The following is a 14,937-nucleotide window of genomic DNA, read 5'->3' as shown; positions in this document are numbered from 1 at the left end:
AATTCTTACACAGTTTTTACGATTTTCCAATGATTTTAAAAATTAAATATTTATTCAACACTTATAGAAATAATTACTTTTTTAACATTACTAACTAAAAACTAACAAAATAAATGAAGAAACGACTTTTAAAGCACTGTGTGTAGAAGGTCTCGTACTCATGTAAGAAGTCTAAATGAAAATCCATTTTCGTAAATTCAAATTTTTATTGAAACATACTCTACATAATTCGTACAAAACTATTATTGTTTTTTTTTTTATTATGGGTTTACATAACTTTCAATCATACGTGATGAATATAAAATGTTCAACTATTCGCCTTAATATTATGATCGATACGGAAGCATGATCCATAAATTGATAATCGTATATGTAAATAAGATGATTATGAGCTTATTTGTAAATTTAAAGCCTTTCGATTTGAATTATTTAACTCGGGTGCTAGCTGTCTCTGATAATTAGATAAATAGTTCCTAGTATCGATTTTCAACTCTTAAAAGTGCAAAAACTCTATTGTGCCATACATTTTTAAATGTATATAAATATGCTTTATAAAAAGGAAGTACAACATATGTATGTCTTGAAGTGATTATGCCAGAAATTGACTTATTCCGGGGCCATTTAGACCCTTCACTACCTAGTTCATAGAAAATCACTAATTTGGCGTTGTTTTCAGTATTGCTATTGAGTATATAATGATGAACATGATGCCGTTTCTATCACACCAATGCAGTCCAAAGCGAAATTTGCGATTCTTTCACAATACTGTGCTACCGGAAACTCAACTCAGTGTCTTCCGGTTATTGCTTTTCAGATTTCTAGATAGTAATAAACTATTGTTTTTTCGCTCGCCGTCTCTTGAAGCCCGTCATTTGCTTGAGAAGCTGTGAGTTTTCGTCATCCAGATCCATATTTGGCTCCCAGAGCCGCAGTCGTTTGGGTATGTAGATGAGGCCCAGTAGAGTTATAGCTAAAAAGGTTAAAGATTGAAACATATTTGTACTTAGTTGCAAAAATTCAATTCACTTAATGGTGCGGTGTTTTAACTAATAGGATCTACAAGCTTTAAGCCTTAAAAGTTTATAATTTAAACTTAAAATGCATTATTACTGAATTTACTCAATTGTTACTCACAATTTAGCACACACGGGAAGATCACGTAGAAGTTAATGGTGCTGGAGCGAAAGTAGAGTGCCTCCGTGGCATAGAAGACCATGGTGAGGGCCAATGAGCAGCCGCCCATGCTGACCACCCTAGACATAGGGAAATATCCCACTTAGTAGCTTCTAACCAGATGAAATTAGGGATTCACTTACGGCTTGTAGTGGATGTAGAGGGTGCAGTGGACGAGAGCGATGGCCTTCAGCAGGCAGTACATCCCGATGATCCGCGATATGGTGTAGTCACCTGTGAATGAACCCATCAAATGGGACTCCAGCAGCTCACTCCATCCCCACTTACCCTCTATGAACTGAGTGTCGCTGTGATCGCCCAGGAAGCTGCGTCTTTCTATGTAGCTCCTAAAGGCCGTGCCCAGGTCCATAAAGGCCACGAATGCTATCCATCCCCGGAAGGCGTACAGCAATCGCTCGCGGGGTCGTCCGCCGGACTGCATGGCAGCCCTACAAAAAAATTGTGTGTGTTATTTAATATCCATTATCCCTTCAAAGGGAAATAACTTAATGTAAGGGATGGGTTTATTTTTAAGGTATTACCAATTGGTCTAATGTCTAACACAACTTGAAGATTTTAATTACACATATCAGGGTTCTATATTTAGAAAATTATTTGAAATTTTGAAAAAAGGCTCATTATACTGCAGAAAACTTCTAATAGAATGTTACAATGTAACAATTCGTCGTAAGTTCTTTTATGTCTACTCGTTTTCATGTAAGGAATGTTTTAAGATATAAGAAAAACTCATTAAGAAACTTAGCCAAAAAATATACAAACATAGCTCAGGTCATAATATCATTATGCTTATAGCAGCCGACCCAGTTCCCAATCTAGAATCTAGATTATGATGATATAATAAGAGAACCAACTATGTACATATTTCGGTATTACAAAGCCATTAGAATAAACGCGATACTATTGCGTGTGCATAATGAGGTGCTTTTGTTTAAGGGGTTTCAGCAGTAGCAGGAACTCCAAGCGAGCAGCCGGGTCCAATGGCATCGGCGGCAACCGGCTTATCTCCCCCCGAGAATCGCATCGCACTCGGAAGTCCCAGCACAATCCACCACCCACCCCACTCCACTCCATTCCGCAGGTCTGGGCAAAATCGATATTATGGCACACTATGCTGTGCTATTTGCGCAATGCAAATATGCGGAGCGTAATTCCCGGCTGCACGCGACCACGTGGAGCGCTTATGGTGGATCCACCATTAGTCCCGGTTGTTTATTTCCAAGCAACATCGCCGGCTGGGTCGTCCGAGCAACGCGATTTATGGCCCCGGGACCGACCGGCTAGCCACTATCAGGCGGTCCACAATTAATGCACTGGCTATGTGTGTATTTGCTTTCGGTAGCACTCCTCCATTCACTCACATTTTGCAGATATTCCCGTGTTAATCAGCAGTACCGCGCTCCGTCCCACCCGGCGTATGCGTAATATTCGTTTGCAGCACTGCCACTGGCACTCTTGAGTCCCTCAAAAACCTATTTTATGCTGCAGCGATTGTTTATTTTATATATATTTTCGTCGTTCAGCTGTAAACGCGACCGATTCTCGTACCGCCGCCTGCAACGCCTTGCCAGCCACTAAAAGTCTAGAATGGGAAAGTTTCGTGCGAGGGCAGGCAGCTTTTATGCTTTCGGAGCTTTGGTTCTTGTGGATTGGTTCGTATCGCACCGGGAATACCTGGAGAAAGTGGTCTAAGTCCTCAATTAATATAGTATGATTATTATTTAAAAATATATGTTGATAAGTGGGCAATTACTGACATAAGAAAAAGTATGGCTTGCATTATTAGCATAATTTTATTTAGCAAAGTACAAAAATTGTAAACTGTGTTCAATGGGAATCGCTATATGTATAGGCAACATGTATAAAGATCAACAATTTGTCAAGTTCTATGGCTCTCTTGGATTGAAACTTCTGGTCTAGTCCTTGCCAATGTTGGCCTCAGTCTTGCGGTACTCGGCCCAGTCGACAAATCCATCGTTGTTCAGGTCCATGGACTTCAGCACATAGTCAATGGTCTCCTCCAGAGCCTTGTCCGTGTACACCGATCCGGACTTGTGATCATCGGGCTGCTCCGTTTGGCCCTCGGCGTGGCCTTCCTGTTGGGCCTTGACTGGTGGTTTCTCGCTACTATCTTTGACTAGAAAGGTAATGTACACTTTAAAGCTCCGCTTGGCATGGTTAACTTGTTAGCTAAGCTCACCCGAAACCGGAAAATGTGTTCTAGTGTCTACAATTCTACTTGATAGAGGGATTAGATGGTGGTCACCTGTGATTTGAAGTTGACTTTATTCGCTAATCCGGCATTACTTACAGAGATTTGCATGCGTCTATATAGTAGGTTTCAGTTTAAAAAGACGAGATTTTCTTCGCTTATTTTTCTGCATAGTTTCATTTTCTTTTTGTACAAAACAAACGTTTACACAATCAGTCTGTTTTTTGCTGCTCTAAAGTCGCGCTTAAAAATTAGTTCATATCGAAAAGTAACTAAAATTATGACAATCGAAAACAAAACGAAACAAGGCGGCTGGAATTGCACAAACCCCTCGAGAGATTCGTGAGAAATAATATTCGAAAATGCGAATCTTTTGGAAAAGAGTTCTCAGAAGGACGTTTAGTTACAATTTGTTCAATGAAGTTCTCCGATTGGAATGCTTGCAGCATGTTAAGTAAATTTCTTTCAAATTTATCTAAGAAGTGCGCTAAAATCGTCGACGTGGTCGACGTAATTTCAGGGTGTTTTGGGCAGAAACAGGAGTATGTGTTGCACGTCACAGAGCGCGGGACGAGGACATGGTTTTATGTATGTAAACTGAACGCATCTGGGTGACTACTAATGAACCGGCTGCTGCTGCTGCTGTTGCTGTTCGTGCGGCTGCTGCTGTTGCTGCTGCTGCTGCTTCTCGGCGGCCTTTTGCTGCGCCTTAATGAACTCCGGATAGTCGATGTAGCCGTCGCGCGAGGTGTCGTCCATCTGCAGGATGGGATCAATGAGTGCCACCAGCTCCTCGTCGGAGAAAACCTTCTCCTCCACGTGAGGCTTCTCGCCGTTCGGCTGCTCCTTGCTGCCTTGCTCTGCGTGGCAATGATTTGTTATGGCGGATGCGAGATGGATTAGCATGAGATTCGAGCATGACCACAACCATAACCGGAAACAGCCCAGTTTTATTACGCATATGCAAAGAAGTAGAACAGAATAGTGGGTCAAACAAAACGAAATACAGAAACCACAAACGCAACTCTAAACAGCGAACCAGTTTAAAAAGCAGTAGCTATCTTACCGTGCCAGTGGATCAGCGATTTGATCAGCTCGCAGCCGTCCAACTTGTTGTTGTTGTCCGAGTCGTGCATCTTGAAGTAGTGGAACTGCAGCTCAGCCTCGGACATCTTGCTCGTATCGATTGGCACTTGCATGTGCTCCTGGATGTGACTGAAATTGAAGCAGTAAGGTTTGGTATTAGATCCAACTGATCGTTTAGTTGGTTGAAGAAATACTAGGAGATCAATCCCGAAATATTATGTAAATTATATATCTTATTTACTTTCAACATGGAACTTTTGATATATAATTTCTTAAATCGCGAATGGAAAAATACTTCACATCACATTGCCTGTATGAAAATGTCACTATGCCTAATTTATAGACTTCTTTACTAATTCAAGCCTTAGGTTTGAGGTACAACAATTACCTCCCTTCACTTTTATGATTTATTTATGACATTTTAACTCATATACCCCAAAGCTCCATTGATGGATAATGATTGCCAGTGGCAGTGATAAGATAGACGGGCACTTACGCGCGCTCCTGCTGAATGTTGCCGGTGTTTAGGACCTGCTGCGGTTGCCCATGGTGGTGGCCACCTGCCTGCTGGTGGTGCCCCTGCGGCGGCTGTTGCTGTTGCTGCATCGTCGGTTGCTGGTGGATTGGTTGATGTTGCTGCTGCTGCTGCTGCACAGGAACTTGCTGATATTGGACCGGTGCCTGCTGCTGCACGGGAACTTGAACCTGTTCGTATTGCTGGAAGTCGGAGGCCTACTAGTTAATTGTCTACCGTTCGGAAATGCGCTTTTGCACTCACGTATTGCTGGGGCGGCACACCGGGCGCTGAGTGGACCTGTTGCTGGTACTGCGGCTGGTGGTGCTGCGGTGGTGGCGGTGGATGGTGCTGCGGCACCTGCTGCGGCACTTGTTGCTGCAATATGTGTGGGTTAATTGCCTCATGGGCGAATGGGGGTGCTTCAAATCACTCACATAGTGCTGCGGATTAACGCCGGGAGCGACGCGCTGTCCGCTAGCCAATCCAACCAGGATTAGGGGCAGCAGCAGCTGAACTGCTGGCAATTCCGTGACGCGCATCTGCATGGAAGTGCTGGATTCTGGCGGGGATCGGATCGGATCGGTTTGGGATCTATATCGCTTCTGGTGGCTCTGTAATCACCACGTCGCAAAGACAAAACACACACGTACACAAATCGCTGCTTCTTCGCCCCTGGCCATTCGCAGCGGGCGACAGCTGATTCACAGGTAGATGCGGACATTCGCCACGAAACGCGTGAGAGGAACGGCCACACTGCGTGCCTGTGTTAGGGGTATCCACGTGCACCAATAATATTACCAACCTTAAGCCCGAAATAAGAAACTCATAAAACGACTTGATGCTTCCATTTAACAACTCGAAATTTAATAAATCTAATATGTGTACAATTTCACCCTTAGAGGTTTAGTACTAGTATCCCACTAATATTTAGCTCAAGGAACACCCCAAATGCAGTTGGGCAAAATTAGGGTGTTTTCAAGATTGAAGCTACGGTCTACTGTGGACACCCTGTAAAACTTCTCTTCGTTTTCAACCAGCAAATTGACTGGTTCAGCGCTGCTCAAAATAAAAAGATTTGAATATCTCGACCAGGGAAATTGCTAAATAATGGTAAGAATGCTGTTGCCGAAGAACCCGCAACCACTGCGAGTTAATAGTAGTGCTTGCATTGCCCTTGCCAACGCAAAATACCGTGCACGTGCGATGGCCATTCAACATAACCCCACTTAATCCATTTTTCCGCCAAATCCACAGGCTGCTGCACCCAAGGATATTGAGAAGCCCCATGTCGCCGATTCTGCCTCTGTGCACCGCATCCGCATCACCCTGACATCCAGGAACGTGCGTTCGCTGGAGAACGTGTGCCGCGACCTGATCAACGGTGCCAAGAACCAGAACTTGCGCGTCAAGGTGAGGATTTGGCGTCCAACTCAGGGATTTAGAGGTTGCATTTACCTGGAGGCTTTGCGTTCTCCCAGACGCTTAGCCTAGTCATTAATAAATGCTAGATAAAGTGCCTGAATCGGACATTATTCCCGCACTGATTGACTCCAGAGCAGGAATATCACATGGTTCAGGCTACAGTACCCGTTTTCATTAGGAATTCCTTTCTAATTCTTATATATTCATTCATTTCAGGGCCCCGTGCGCATGCCGACTAAGACCCTTCGCATCACCACCCGTAAGACTCCTTGTGGTGAGGGTTCCAAGACCTGGGATCGCTTCCAGGTGGGTAATCTCTTATACTATGTTTAATAAGAAACGGGCGAATCTGATATCGTGGTTGGGCATTCAACCAGTCGATCCACAGTATCGATGATTTGCCCAGATAAAACGTATTCTCATAGTACAACTTGTTGGTATTTCCTCACTCTTTGCCTCTCTGAATACGACAAAACAAATTAATAATGACTCAGCTTTTAGCTTACCAATGGAGCTGCATATTAAATCAATATTACATTATTCCAGATGAGAATCCACAAGCGCATCATCGACTTGCACTCGCCCTCTGAGATCGTCAAGAAGATTACCTCCATCAACATCGAGCCCGGCGTAGAGGTTGAGGTCACCATCGCCAACTAAGATCGGCAGATGCCACATTTTTACACCTCGGAATGTTTGGCGTTTAAATAAAAACAAAGAACTTTTTCCAAACACATTTGGTCAATTTTATTGTGCGAAGATTGGATTACTTTACTGGAATGTTTTTTTATGGTAATGGAGTGCTTCGAATTACAGGAGGCAGTCTAATAGTAGTCGGGAACTGGGGCGCATGCAATCTTGACAAAGTCTGCGTACCGCACAGTGCTATTGTTGTTCACATTGGCCTCCCGGAAGATGTTGTCCACCTCGCGCATGGACAGGCCCTCTCCCCAGTTTTGGAGTAGATTACGCAGCTGTCTGGCCGAGATGGTGCCCTTATTCTGCGGATCGGCCGCTTTAAAGGCGGCTATGACCTCGTCCGGCAAGCTCTCCACCTTGGAGTGCTGGTGCATGATGTCCAGAAAGTCGGCGAAGCTCATTTTCCCATTCTTTTGCTTCAGATAGGAAACCAGTTCTTGGATCGTCGGCGAAAGACCCAAAGAACGCATAATAACCTGATGACATGAACTTTACACCATTAGTATGTGTTTTTTTCTGGGGTGGGAGCCCAACTCACGGTTAGTTCGTCCAAATTGTTGATTTGGCCCGAACGGGCGAACAGATAAAAGCACTCACGGAACTCTGGGGGTTACAGATAAGAAATGTTTTCGGTATGAAATCATCAATACACATTGATACGCATAATTACCATCAATGTCCTGTTCTTTAAAGTAACGAGCCTAAAATAAAGTTCAGAAGTAGAAAGTTGCATAAATACAAATGGTTAATGAGGGCAGTCGAGTGGAAAGTGCAGTTATGAATTGAAGAAAGCATTTTCTGTTTAAGTGAATGGCTTTCGTAACTCACCATTTCAGAGTTTTTATATTGTACTTGCAATTAGTTGAATTAAGCTAACGAAACCATAAATAAATACAGTAAACAATAAAAAAGAGTTAATAAATAAACGGAACGTAGAACTCAAACAGGTAGTAGGCCAGTGTGACCAATAAGTTGTGGGACCGTTGACGGCAAATTCTAAACACCACATTTATCTGTAGTAAGACCATATGACTGTGGGACTCCCGGTAATTCAAATTATCCAGCTTAAGCGAAGACTTTTTTTGAAATGAATTTGCTTTCAAAAAGTTGTTTGAGATAAATCTTAATTTAAATTACAAATTAAATTTTATTCAAGGACGCTCCTGTAAGCTTAACTAAAGTGGTATTGACTATCCAACTACCAGTTAACCATATCGTCATAGACCCCTTCCTTCCCCAAGTAGTCGGAGTTGTCCTCAAAGAAGTACAGCGGCTTAGCGTCCTTTAGCGACCAGAGCTTGATGGTCCAGTCAATGGACGAGGTTAAGAAGAGGTGGCCAAAGTCCGGCGATAGCTGGTTGCTGGCCAAGATGGAAATCGTACACCTGGCACACCACTGCCCATTGGCCAATGACCAATTGTGCGCATTCTGGGTGCCCACCATCTGGAGGCAGTAGACGGGATGCGTGTGCACCGCGACACTGAGGGGCGTGCGCTGGATGGGCGCGCGCTTCTGCACGCGATTGTCCCACAGCACAATCTGGCCATGTGCACAGGTGCCGCCGAGGATCAGTTCTCCGACAGTATGATCATCTGCTTCTGCTCCTCCGACAGCTCGTTTACCTCCTTATTCACTTCGGTCTCCTTCTTGATCTCGAGGGGCGTGATTTTCTGACGGCATCTGTGTCACATTTGTTACTATTAAATTAAAATCCAAATGTTTGATCACCTTTTAAATTAATATTGTAGGAAAATTGGCTTCTATTGGAATCATCTTCTTATAGATGAAATATTAAATATCTTAAAATGATTTTTTACCCGTACGAGTACACCCAAAATAAAACTACATTTTCTGTTTGACTTTAAAATGTATTTACCTTGCGACACAATTACACAAGTCAGAGCACATTGTTGTATTTAAATATTAAAACAACATTATTTAGTTATTGTACAATAAAAAATATCTGCTTCCCTTTGCATACAAAAAATCTGAAACTGCACCTGATGATCTTAAAAACTAAGTACGTCCTCATCAAACAAGAAGTTATAGTATATAATATATGCGTGCGAGCCCCGGACGGCACCGCTTCAAATGAATTTGTGAACATCAAAACTAGAAATTATAACTTAAAGAAGCAATATGCTAATAATTTGTGTCCAAATGTTGTAGATAGTCGAAATATTAGTTGTATTTGTGGGTGGTTAGGTCTGTAGTTGTGGTTGGATAGTTTAAGCGCCGTTTCTGCCCAATGGGCTCTACAAAAGCGTTTCCGCTCATATACACGAACTGGTAGGCATAAGTACGTTGTCGGCACCCTTGCCCTTGCTGGTTAATGCACATTGATGATGGACTCACGGCCCTTTCCAACGCCCACCCAGCGGACGGGCACGCTCAGCTCGCTCTCCAGAAACCGGACGTAGCTCTGGGCATTCTCCGGCAGCTCCTTGAAGTTGCGCACCTCCTCAGTGGATGTCTGCCAGCCTGGCAGCACGGCGTACTCCACCTCGATGTTTCCAAGCTCGGCAATGGTGCCGGGGAAGTGGTCAAGCTTCTCGCCATTGGGCTTCTTGTAGGCCACGGCCACCTTGATCTCCGGCAGCGTGTCGAGAATATCCAGCTTGGTCAGACAGATGCACGTGTAGCCGTTGACCAGCGAGGTGTACTTCAGCAGCGGTATGTCCAGCCAGCCGCAGCGGCGCTTCCGCTTGGTAGTGACTCCGATTTCGAAGCCGCGCGTCTGCAGCAAGTCGCCAATATCCTGGATAACGAATGGGGATCGTAAGCAAAACGGTTGGAAGGGTATTTACAAGGCTACTACTCACATTTAGCTGCTCGGTGGGGAATGGACCGTCGCCCACTCGCGTCGTATAGGCCTTGACCACGCCAATCACCTCGCCAATCGTCTGCGGGGGCAGACCCAGACCCGTGAGAACACCGCCAATGCTGCAGTTGCTGCTCGTCACATACGGGTACGTGCCGAAGTCGATGTCCAGCATGGCCGCATTGGCGCCTTCGACCAAGATCGTCTTGCCGTTGCGCAGGGCGGTGTGCAGGAAGCAAATGGTGTCCTTGACATAGGGACGCACCTTATCCGCGTAGTCCTTGTAGCGGGCCAGCTCGGCCTCTACGTCCACGTTAATCGATGGGAACAGGCGCACGTGCGTGGCCACAATCGACTTGAACCTAGGTGGGTGTCAAAGAGGGCGGTTAGAATCTAGGTTCCCCTAATTCCCCCGGCCAAAACTCCTCTCACTTTTCGCTGAACAAATTGAAGTCGCCGAGCAGCTCGCCCACTCGGATGCCGTTGCGGGTAGCCTTGCTGGAGTAGGCCGGACCGATGCCCTTCTTGGTGGTGCCGAGCGACTTGCCGCCCTTCTCAGCCTCCTGCATGCCATCCACATGCTGATGGAAGTCGAAAACCAGGTGGGCACGATCAGAGATGATCAGCCGGTTCTCTAGGTGCTGCAGCCCCTTGGCTTCGTTCTTCAGCACCTCGTCGAATAGCGAGGGCAGGTGAATGACGACGCCGTTGCCTGCAAATGTAGAGTTCATGTTCTTAGTATGTGTTCTTTTTCCGGGCACTACCCATTTGAAAAGTCCCTGCATTCAATAACTAATCAATTACAAACAAAATGCAGTTGGCAGTCATGTGACTGCAGGGGTCTCTAAATCTTAGTTTTATTGCCGTGAAACACATTTCTGTAAAAAGCCAACTTAATAGGGCCTTTTCTTGTTTAAAACCAATAAACAAAGCAAAACGGTATAATTGTGTGTCCCAGGAAAAGTAAAAGCAACTATCAAGTTCTTAAATTCTTCAGAACTTCTTTGTGTTTTAATGCTTTCATAAAAGTTCTTTGTTAATCGCCTAAGTTATCGTTCAATACATGGACTTTCCTTGATGGTCCTATAAAAAATAGTCAAGATAAGACGTTCTTCGATCAACTTAAATGTCACATAAGAAGTGCTTTAACAGCAAAGAGATTTGGCTGCCCTCAAAGACTGATATCAATAGCGCGAAGAGACATTGTTGCATAATAAACGAAATGAGTATTCCCATTGCCCATCCATGGAACCAATTCGGATACCATAATGCCAAGACACGCGAGCCGGCTCAACGAACGGGGTCGTTTTGAATTGAGTTCCGAGCGGCTAGGTAATTAAAAATAATAAGTTAATTGCCTGATTAGAATAATTTTCCGTTTCATGTATGTGAGCCTCAGTTTTTTTTTTTTGTGGTCGAGTGTCATAAACGATATCTGAATGGCAAAAGCTTTTGGGGAATTGTGTTGGTTGTGGGGTTTCGCTGGCTTGGTGCGGATGGTTCCGACTATCTCGTAAATTAGTCTTGTGACAAACGATGACAGTGCGGACGGCTTGTTGCTCTGTGCAAACAAACCAACCCCAACCCCACCCCACCCCACCCACGGCCACACACCCTGCTTGCAACATCGATTAAACTTTGACAAAGTTGCGATTATTTTATTGACAAACTAGCGACCTTGGCGTTGACAGCCGGTGACGTCACTGCGGCACTGGCTGGCACCCAGGTAATATACATTTTACATATCCCACGCTGATTTAATTATCTCAATTGCTTATCTACAAAAATAGAATAGAGAAAACCTTTCGTTTTCACGGTCAAACGGCGTACCAAAGTCGAAAAACAGACCAACTGACCCGCAAGCCAATGTCAATGATGCACTAAATCTCTGCCAGAAATTCCTTGCCTACATCTGACTTTCTATATATCGGACTATATATATGCATTTGTTTGTATATAGCAGTATGTATGTTTATATGTATGTTCGATACGTTCAATTTCACTTTGCCTCAGAGCGAGTGAAAACTAAAAGCAAAACAAACGGACAACAGACCGTATATTTACGACATATACTGTATGCGAAAATTCTGTAGATATGTATGTACATATGTTTAAATAATAGATAAAAACAAAGGGGAATCGCTGGCTCATTTTCATTGACAATTCATCTATATAAACTCTAGTATTTTAGTCAAAAGATTCTATAACATGAAAAGGGTCAAGAAAAATAAAAAGTTGGAGGCTATATGTAGAAGATCCCCAATCAAGTTATGATGGGATTCATACAAAATACTTTATACAATGACCTAAGACTTATTTTTCTTCATAATTTTTGCAGATCCTGGCCTATGTACAATATACCCCAATCCAGCATCCCAACTTACCAATGACGGAAACGCACTTCTCGTTCACAACTCCACTGGGCAGGAGATGGAAGTCGAACTCCGTGCCATTAGCCACCACAGTGTGTCCAGCGTTGTTGCCGCCCTGTGGATTGGAAAGGTTGAAAATGTAGTTTCCCAGATATACAATGTATCGCTGTTGATATACAAAATTAGCAATATTTGTTTTGCTTTCGTTTTATCGACGAGCGAGACGAAAAACAAAAGCTTGGGGGAAAAATAAATAAATATTATAGCTATATCTTGCAAATTGAACCACACAGAGCCCATCGAAAGGGGTATCTACATATGTACATACGTATTTGTCCCACGTGCCCACAAATATCAAATGACAATAAACGGAAAACGTTTCCACACATACTACTATAACTACGACCATTTCACGTAAGCACTCGAGAAATTTAATGTGTTTTTCCGTTTCATTTCATTTTGGCAACTGTACAAAAAATGCCTACATTTCGCTAATCTAACGAATTTGTTTTCTATAAGAAGAGACCGCCGTCAGGAGAATATGAAATGGGTGATTAGCGGCAGCAGAAGAGTGAAAATTCTGGAACCTTCACAAATGATTGCTAAAAACCAAAAACAAGATAATCAAAATGTTTACGCGGTGCCAAGGAGAGGGCTTATACATATGTATGTACATAGCTTATAGTCCGGGTCTATGATAAGATACGGGGAAATGGCGAGATCGCAATCGGCGCGCCTTCACATGCCCTCGAATCGAGCTCCTGGGCTTTGGAGACGCAGTATGAGTAATTCAGAACAGATCATATTGAATATACATACATATATTTAATAACGATTCAGTAAATCGGGAAAGCACCCACCACAGGGGGCGTGTCAGTCGTGTGACTCAATGCGATTATCAACTGGGAATGGTATTATATAAGGCACACTGATAAGACTTCGATTCTGCGGACCAACCACAATGATGGTTTTGAGTCCACTTCTGGCCGCATATCGTCCATTGAACTGCGTAGATGGTTTCGAGAAATCAACAAGTGGTCGAACATAAACAACCCGTTACTAGCACGCAATGCTCTAATCCTACGGATGTTTGTACAGCCCTCCCGAGTTCTCAAAACTATAGATAACTATGAACGATTGCATTTCCAGAGATTCTATGACCAAGACTCCAAGTTTCTGCTGAATGATGTTGGTCGGTTGGCGGTTATGTAAACCAGGCGGTCTAGCGTCGAGCGGCCAGCACAGATGTGTGGAAGAGGGACGGGGATAGGAATTAACGTCAGCCGCGAAAGAGACGGCCGCTCGCAGAGAGAGAAGGAGACAGAGAGCACCAGTGACGAATTCTGCTGCGCCAGCATTGTTGGCAGAGATGCTGACGGAATTCTAGTGCTGTATGCTAGTATTGGTTAGCATAACATTGGTTGGTGGGACATTTGTGAATAAAAGAGAATTAGCTGATTTCTGTTTAAATAACTAGGCAAAAAAATCTCAAACTACAATGCATAGGAAGTTTTTCAAGCTTAAAAAATAACAGAAGAAAGTTTACCTAGCTGTTTCCCTTTGAGATCTAATTCGGGTATAATGATATAAGTTATTTAAAAAGTTTAGCCTTTAACTCAATTATGGAAAGAATACCAACGACAGGATACTTTCTTGTTTGAACATAATATTTTTTATAAGAATTCCTAGTAACAACTATAAGAACAAGAAAAAATGTATCTGCAAAATAGATATTTTTATTTTGAATTGCTTTTGTCAGTGAACCATGCTAACTACACCTGCCGACTAAGCTAGTTCCTGACCTCTGAAACAAGCCAGATTTGGCGTGAAAACCGCTGCGCCCGCAGCACTACGGCATACAGACCAACACATGGGAACGCCAATGGAAGTGGGAAGAGGAGCTCAGGAGGGGGTAGGGGAGAGGAGCACACATGCGCGCTCTGCACGAACACTTGGACAAACAGGCTCACGGACGGACGCACACAGACGCAACCACATGGCGAGATGGCAGAATTGATAAATACAAATGGGAAAGCATGCGGCGGCGGCGGCCGAAAAGAGCGATAGCGAGTCTCTGTCGGGTTGGAAAAAGGTGGCTCATCTGGTGAAATACGCAGAAGCTGGGTGGCTGGCTGACTGGGCTACTGGGTGCCTAGATTTGGATGTCCTTGGGCAAGGATACCGCGCGTTATCAATGGCGTTTCTCCTGATTTGTCCCTACTTTCGGTTATGCCCTTTGCTTACCTGACACCTGCAGACGATGTCCACATCGGAGGCCAGCATGTCCACCACTTTGCCCTTGCCCTCGTCGCCCCACTGGGCTCCCAGGACGACGTCCACCTTTGATTTGTACATCTTGGTGCGGCCTTGGTGCAGCTGCTCGTAGTGCGTGCCGTTGGTGGCGCTGGCTGACATTTCCCCGTAGTGGAACGGAACAGATCGGATCGGATCGGAGCACGGACACGGATCTCGGGCACTCGGAAGTCGTTCGCAAACACGTTGTGATTACTCTCTGCTGGCTGCGCTCCACCAGCATTTGGCTATAAAACAAACAGAGGGTGGCCTGGTGCGGGCGAGCGGTCCTACTGCGCGCGCCATTTGTGCCCGCCGCTCGCG

The 14,937-nt window shown here is 44.3% G+C and overlaps 5 protein-coding genes across 8 annotated transcripts; 1 reads left to right on the top strand and 4 right to left on the bottom strand.

Moving 5' to 3' along the window:
- Positions 1–192: 192 nt before the first annotated feature.
- LOC6727289 lies at positions 193–2,786 on the bottom strand. Its single transcript, XM_002102640.4, has 5 exons — positions 2,553–2,786; positions 1,462–1,622; positions 1,317–1,407; positions 1,135–1,253; positions 193–970 (listed from the first exon to the last, which is right to left on the bottom strand). Coding segments are annotated over exons 1-5 (510 nt in total). The 5' UTR covers positions 2,555–2,786; the 3' UTR covers positions 193–833.
- Positions 2,787–2,965: 179 nt separating this feature from the next.
- LOC6727287 (G-box-binding factor) lies at positions 2,966–5,726 on the bottom strand. 4 transcript variants are annotated; one of them, XM_016176337.3, is made up of 5 exons: positions 5,441–5,726; positions 5,268–5,381; positions 4,986–5,221; positions 4,470–4,618; positions 2,966–3,328 (listed from the first exon to the last, which is right to left on the bottom strand). In XM_016176337.3, the coding sequence occupies exons 1-5, from the start codon at positions 5,549–5,551 to the stop codon at positions 3,108–3,110; spliced, it is 831 nt and encodes a 276-aa protein (XP_016033801.1). In that variant the 5' UTR covers positions 5,552–5,726; the 3' UTR covers positions 2,966–3,107. The 4 variants fall into 4 exon arrangements, with proteins under 4 accessions (XP_016033801.1, XP_016033803.1, XP_016033802.1 ...); XM_016176339.3 differs by having other exon boundaries at positions 4,986–5,206; positions 5,441–5,725; XM_016176338.2 differs by lacking the exon at positions 2,966–3,328 and adding an exon at positions 3,459–4,263 and having other exon boundaries at positions 5,441–5,724.
- A 232-nt stretch (positions 5,727–5,958) lies between these two features.
- On the top strand, positions 5,959–7,164 carry LOC6727284 (40S ribosomal protein S20). Its single transcript, XM_002102637.4, has 4 exons — positions 5,959–6,116; positions 6,261–6,416; positions 6,645–6,734; positions 6,975–7,164. The coding sequence occupies exons 1-4, from the start codon at positions 6,114–6,116 to the stop codon at positions 7,086–7,088; spliced, it is 363 nt and encodes a 120-aa protein (XP_002102673.1). The 5' UTR covers positions 5,959–6,113; the 3' UTR covers positions 7,089–7,164.
- On the bottom strand, positions 7,151–8,132 carry LOC6727283 (calmodulin-like protein 4). Its single transcript, XM_002102636.4, has 4 exons — positions 7,956–8,132; positions 7,798–7,828; positions 7,666–7,730; positions 7,151–7,603 (listed from the first exon to the last, which is right to left on the bottom strand). The coding sequence occupies exons 1-4, from the start codon at positions 7,956–7,958 to the stop codon at positions 7,253–7,255; spliced, it is 450 nt and encodes a 149-aa protein (XP_002102672.1). The 5' UTR covers positions 7,959–8,132; the 3' UTR covers positions 7,151–7,252.
- An 843-nt stretch (positions 8,133–8,975) lies between these two features.
- Positions 8,976–14,888, bottom strand: LOC6727281 (adenylosuccinate synthetase). Its single transcript, XM_039294488.2, has 5 exons — positions 14,566–14,888; positions 12,334–12,436; positions 10,382–10,661; positions 9,951–10,311; positions 8,976–9,886 (listed from the first exon to the last, which is right to left on the bottom strand). Exons 1-5 carry the CDS (start codon positions 14,734–14,736, stop codon positions 9,458–9,460), a joined length of 1,344 nt encoding a protein of 447 aa, XP_039150422.1. The 5' UTR covers positions 14,737–14,888; the 3' UTR covers positions 8,976–9,457.
- Between the last annotated feature and the right edge of the window lie 49 nt (positions 14,889–14,937).

This window comes from Drosophila simulans, chromosome 3R, assembly GCF_016746395.2.
Source record: "Drosophila simulans strain w501 chromosome 3R, Prin_Dsim_3.1, whole genome shotgun sequence".
Classification (NCBI taxonomy): Eukaryota; Metazoa; Arthropoda; class Insecta; order Diptera; family Drosophilidae; genus Drosophila; species Drosophila simulans.
This window is presented reverse-complemented; position numbering and strand designations above follow the sequence as displayed.

Bases quoted from the DNA above. Each gene is read 5' to 3' on its own strand.
- LOC6727289 (XM_002102640.4), bottom strand. The intron at 1,408-1,461 runs GTAAGTGGGGAT...GTTCATTCACAG, and splicing joins CGACACTCAGTTCATAGAGG to GTGACTACACCATATCGCGG. The intron at 971-1,134 runs GTGAGTAACAAT...TAACCTTTTTAG, and splicing joins CTTCCCGTGTGTGCTAAATT to CTATAACTCTACTGGGCCTC.
- LOC6727287 (XM_016176338.2), bottom strand. From the start codon at position 5,551: ATGCAGATGCGCGTCACGGAATTGCCAGCAGTTCAGCTGCTGCTGCCC. The intron at 5,382-5,440 runs GTGAGTGATTTG...CACATATTGCAG, and splicing joins GCGTTAATCCGCAGCACTAT to CAACAAGTGCCGCAGCAGGT. The intron at 4,264-4,469 runs GTAAGATAGCTA...ATTGCCACGCAG, and splicing joins ATCGCTGATCCACTGGCACG to AGCAAGGCAGCAAGGAGCAG.
- LOC6727284 (XM_002102637.4), top strand. The intron at 6,417-6,644 runs GTGAGGATTTGG...CATTCATTTCAG, and splicing joins ACCAGAACTTGCGCGTCAAG to GGCCCCGTGCGCATGCCGAC. The intron at 6,735-6,974 runs GTGGGTAATCTC...ACATTATTCCAG, and splicing joins AGACCTGGGATCGCTTCCAG to ATGAGAATCCACAAGCGCAT.
- LOC6727283 (XM_002102636.4), bottom strand. The intron at 7,731-7,797 runs GTAATTATGCGT...TGTAACCCCCAG, and splicing joins TAAAGAACAGGACATTGATG to AGTTCCGTGAGTGCTTTTAT. The intron at 7,604-7,665 runs GTGAGTTGGGCT...TCATGTCATCAG, and splicing joins ACAATTTGGACGAACTAACC to GTTATTATGCGTTCTTTGGG.
- LOC6727281 (XM_039294488.2), bottom strand. From the start codon at position 14,736: ATGTCAGCCAGCGCCACCAACGGCACGCACTACGAGCAGCTGCACCAA. The intron at 10,312-10,381 runs GTGAGAGGAGTT...ACACCCACCTAG, and splicing joins TTCAATTTGTTCAGCGAAAA to GTTCAAGTCGATTGTGGCCA. The intron at 9,887-9,950 runs GTGAGTAGTAGC...TTCGTTATCCAG, and splicing joins TCCCCACCGAGCAGCTAAAT to GATATTGGCGACTTGCTGCA.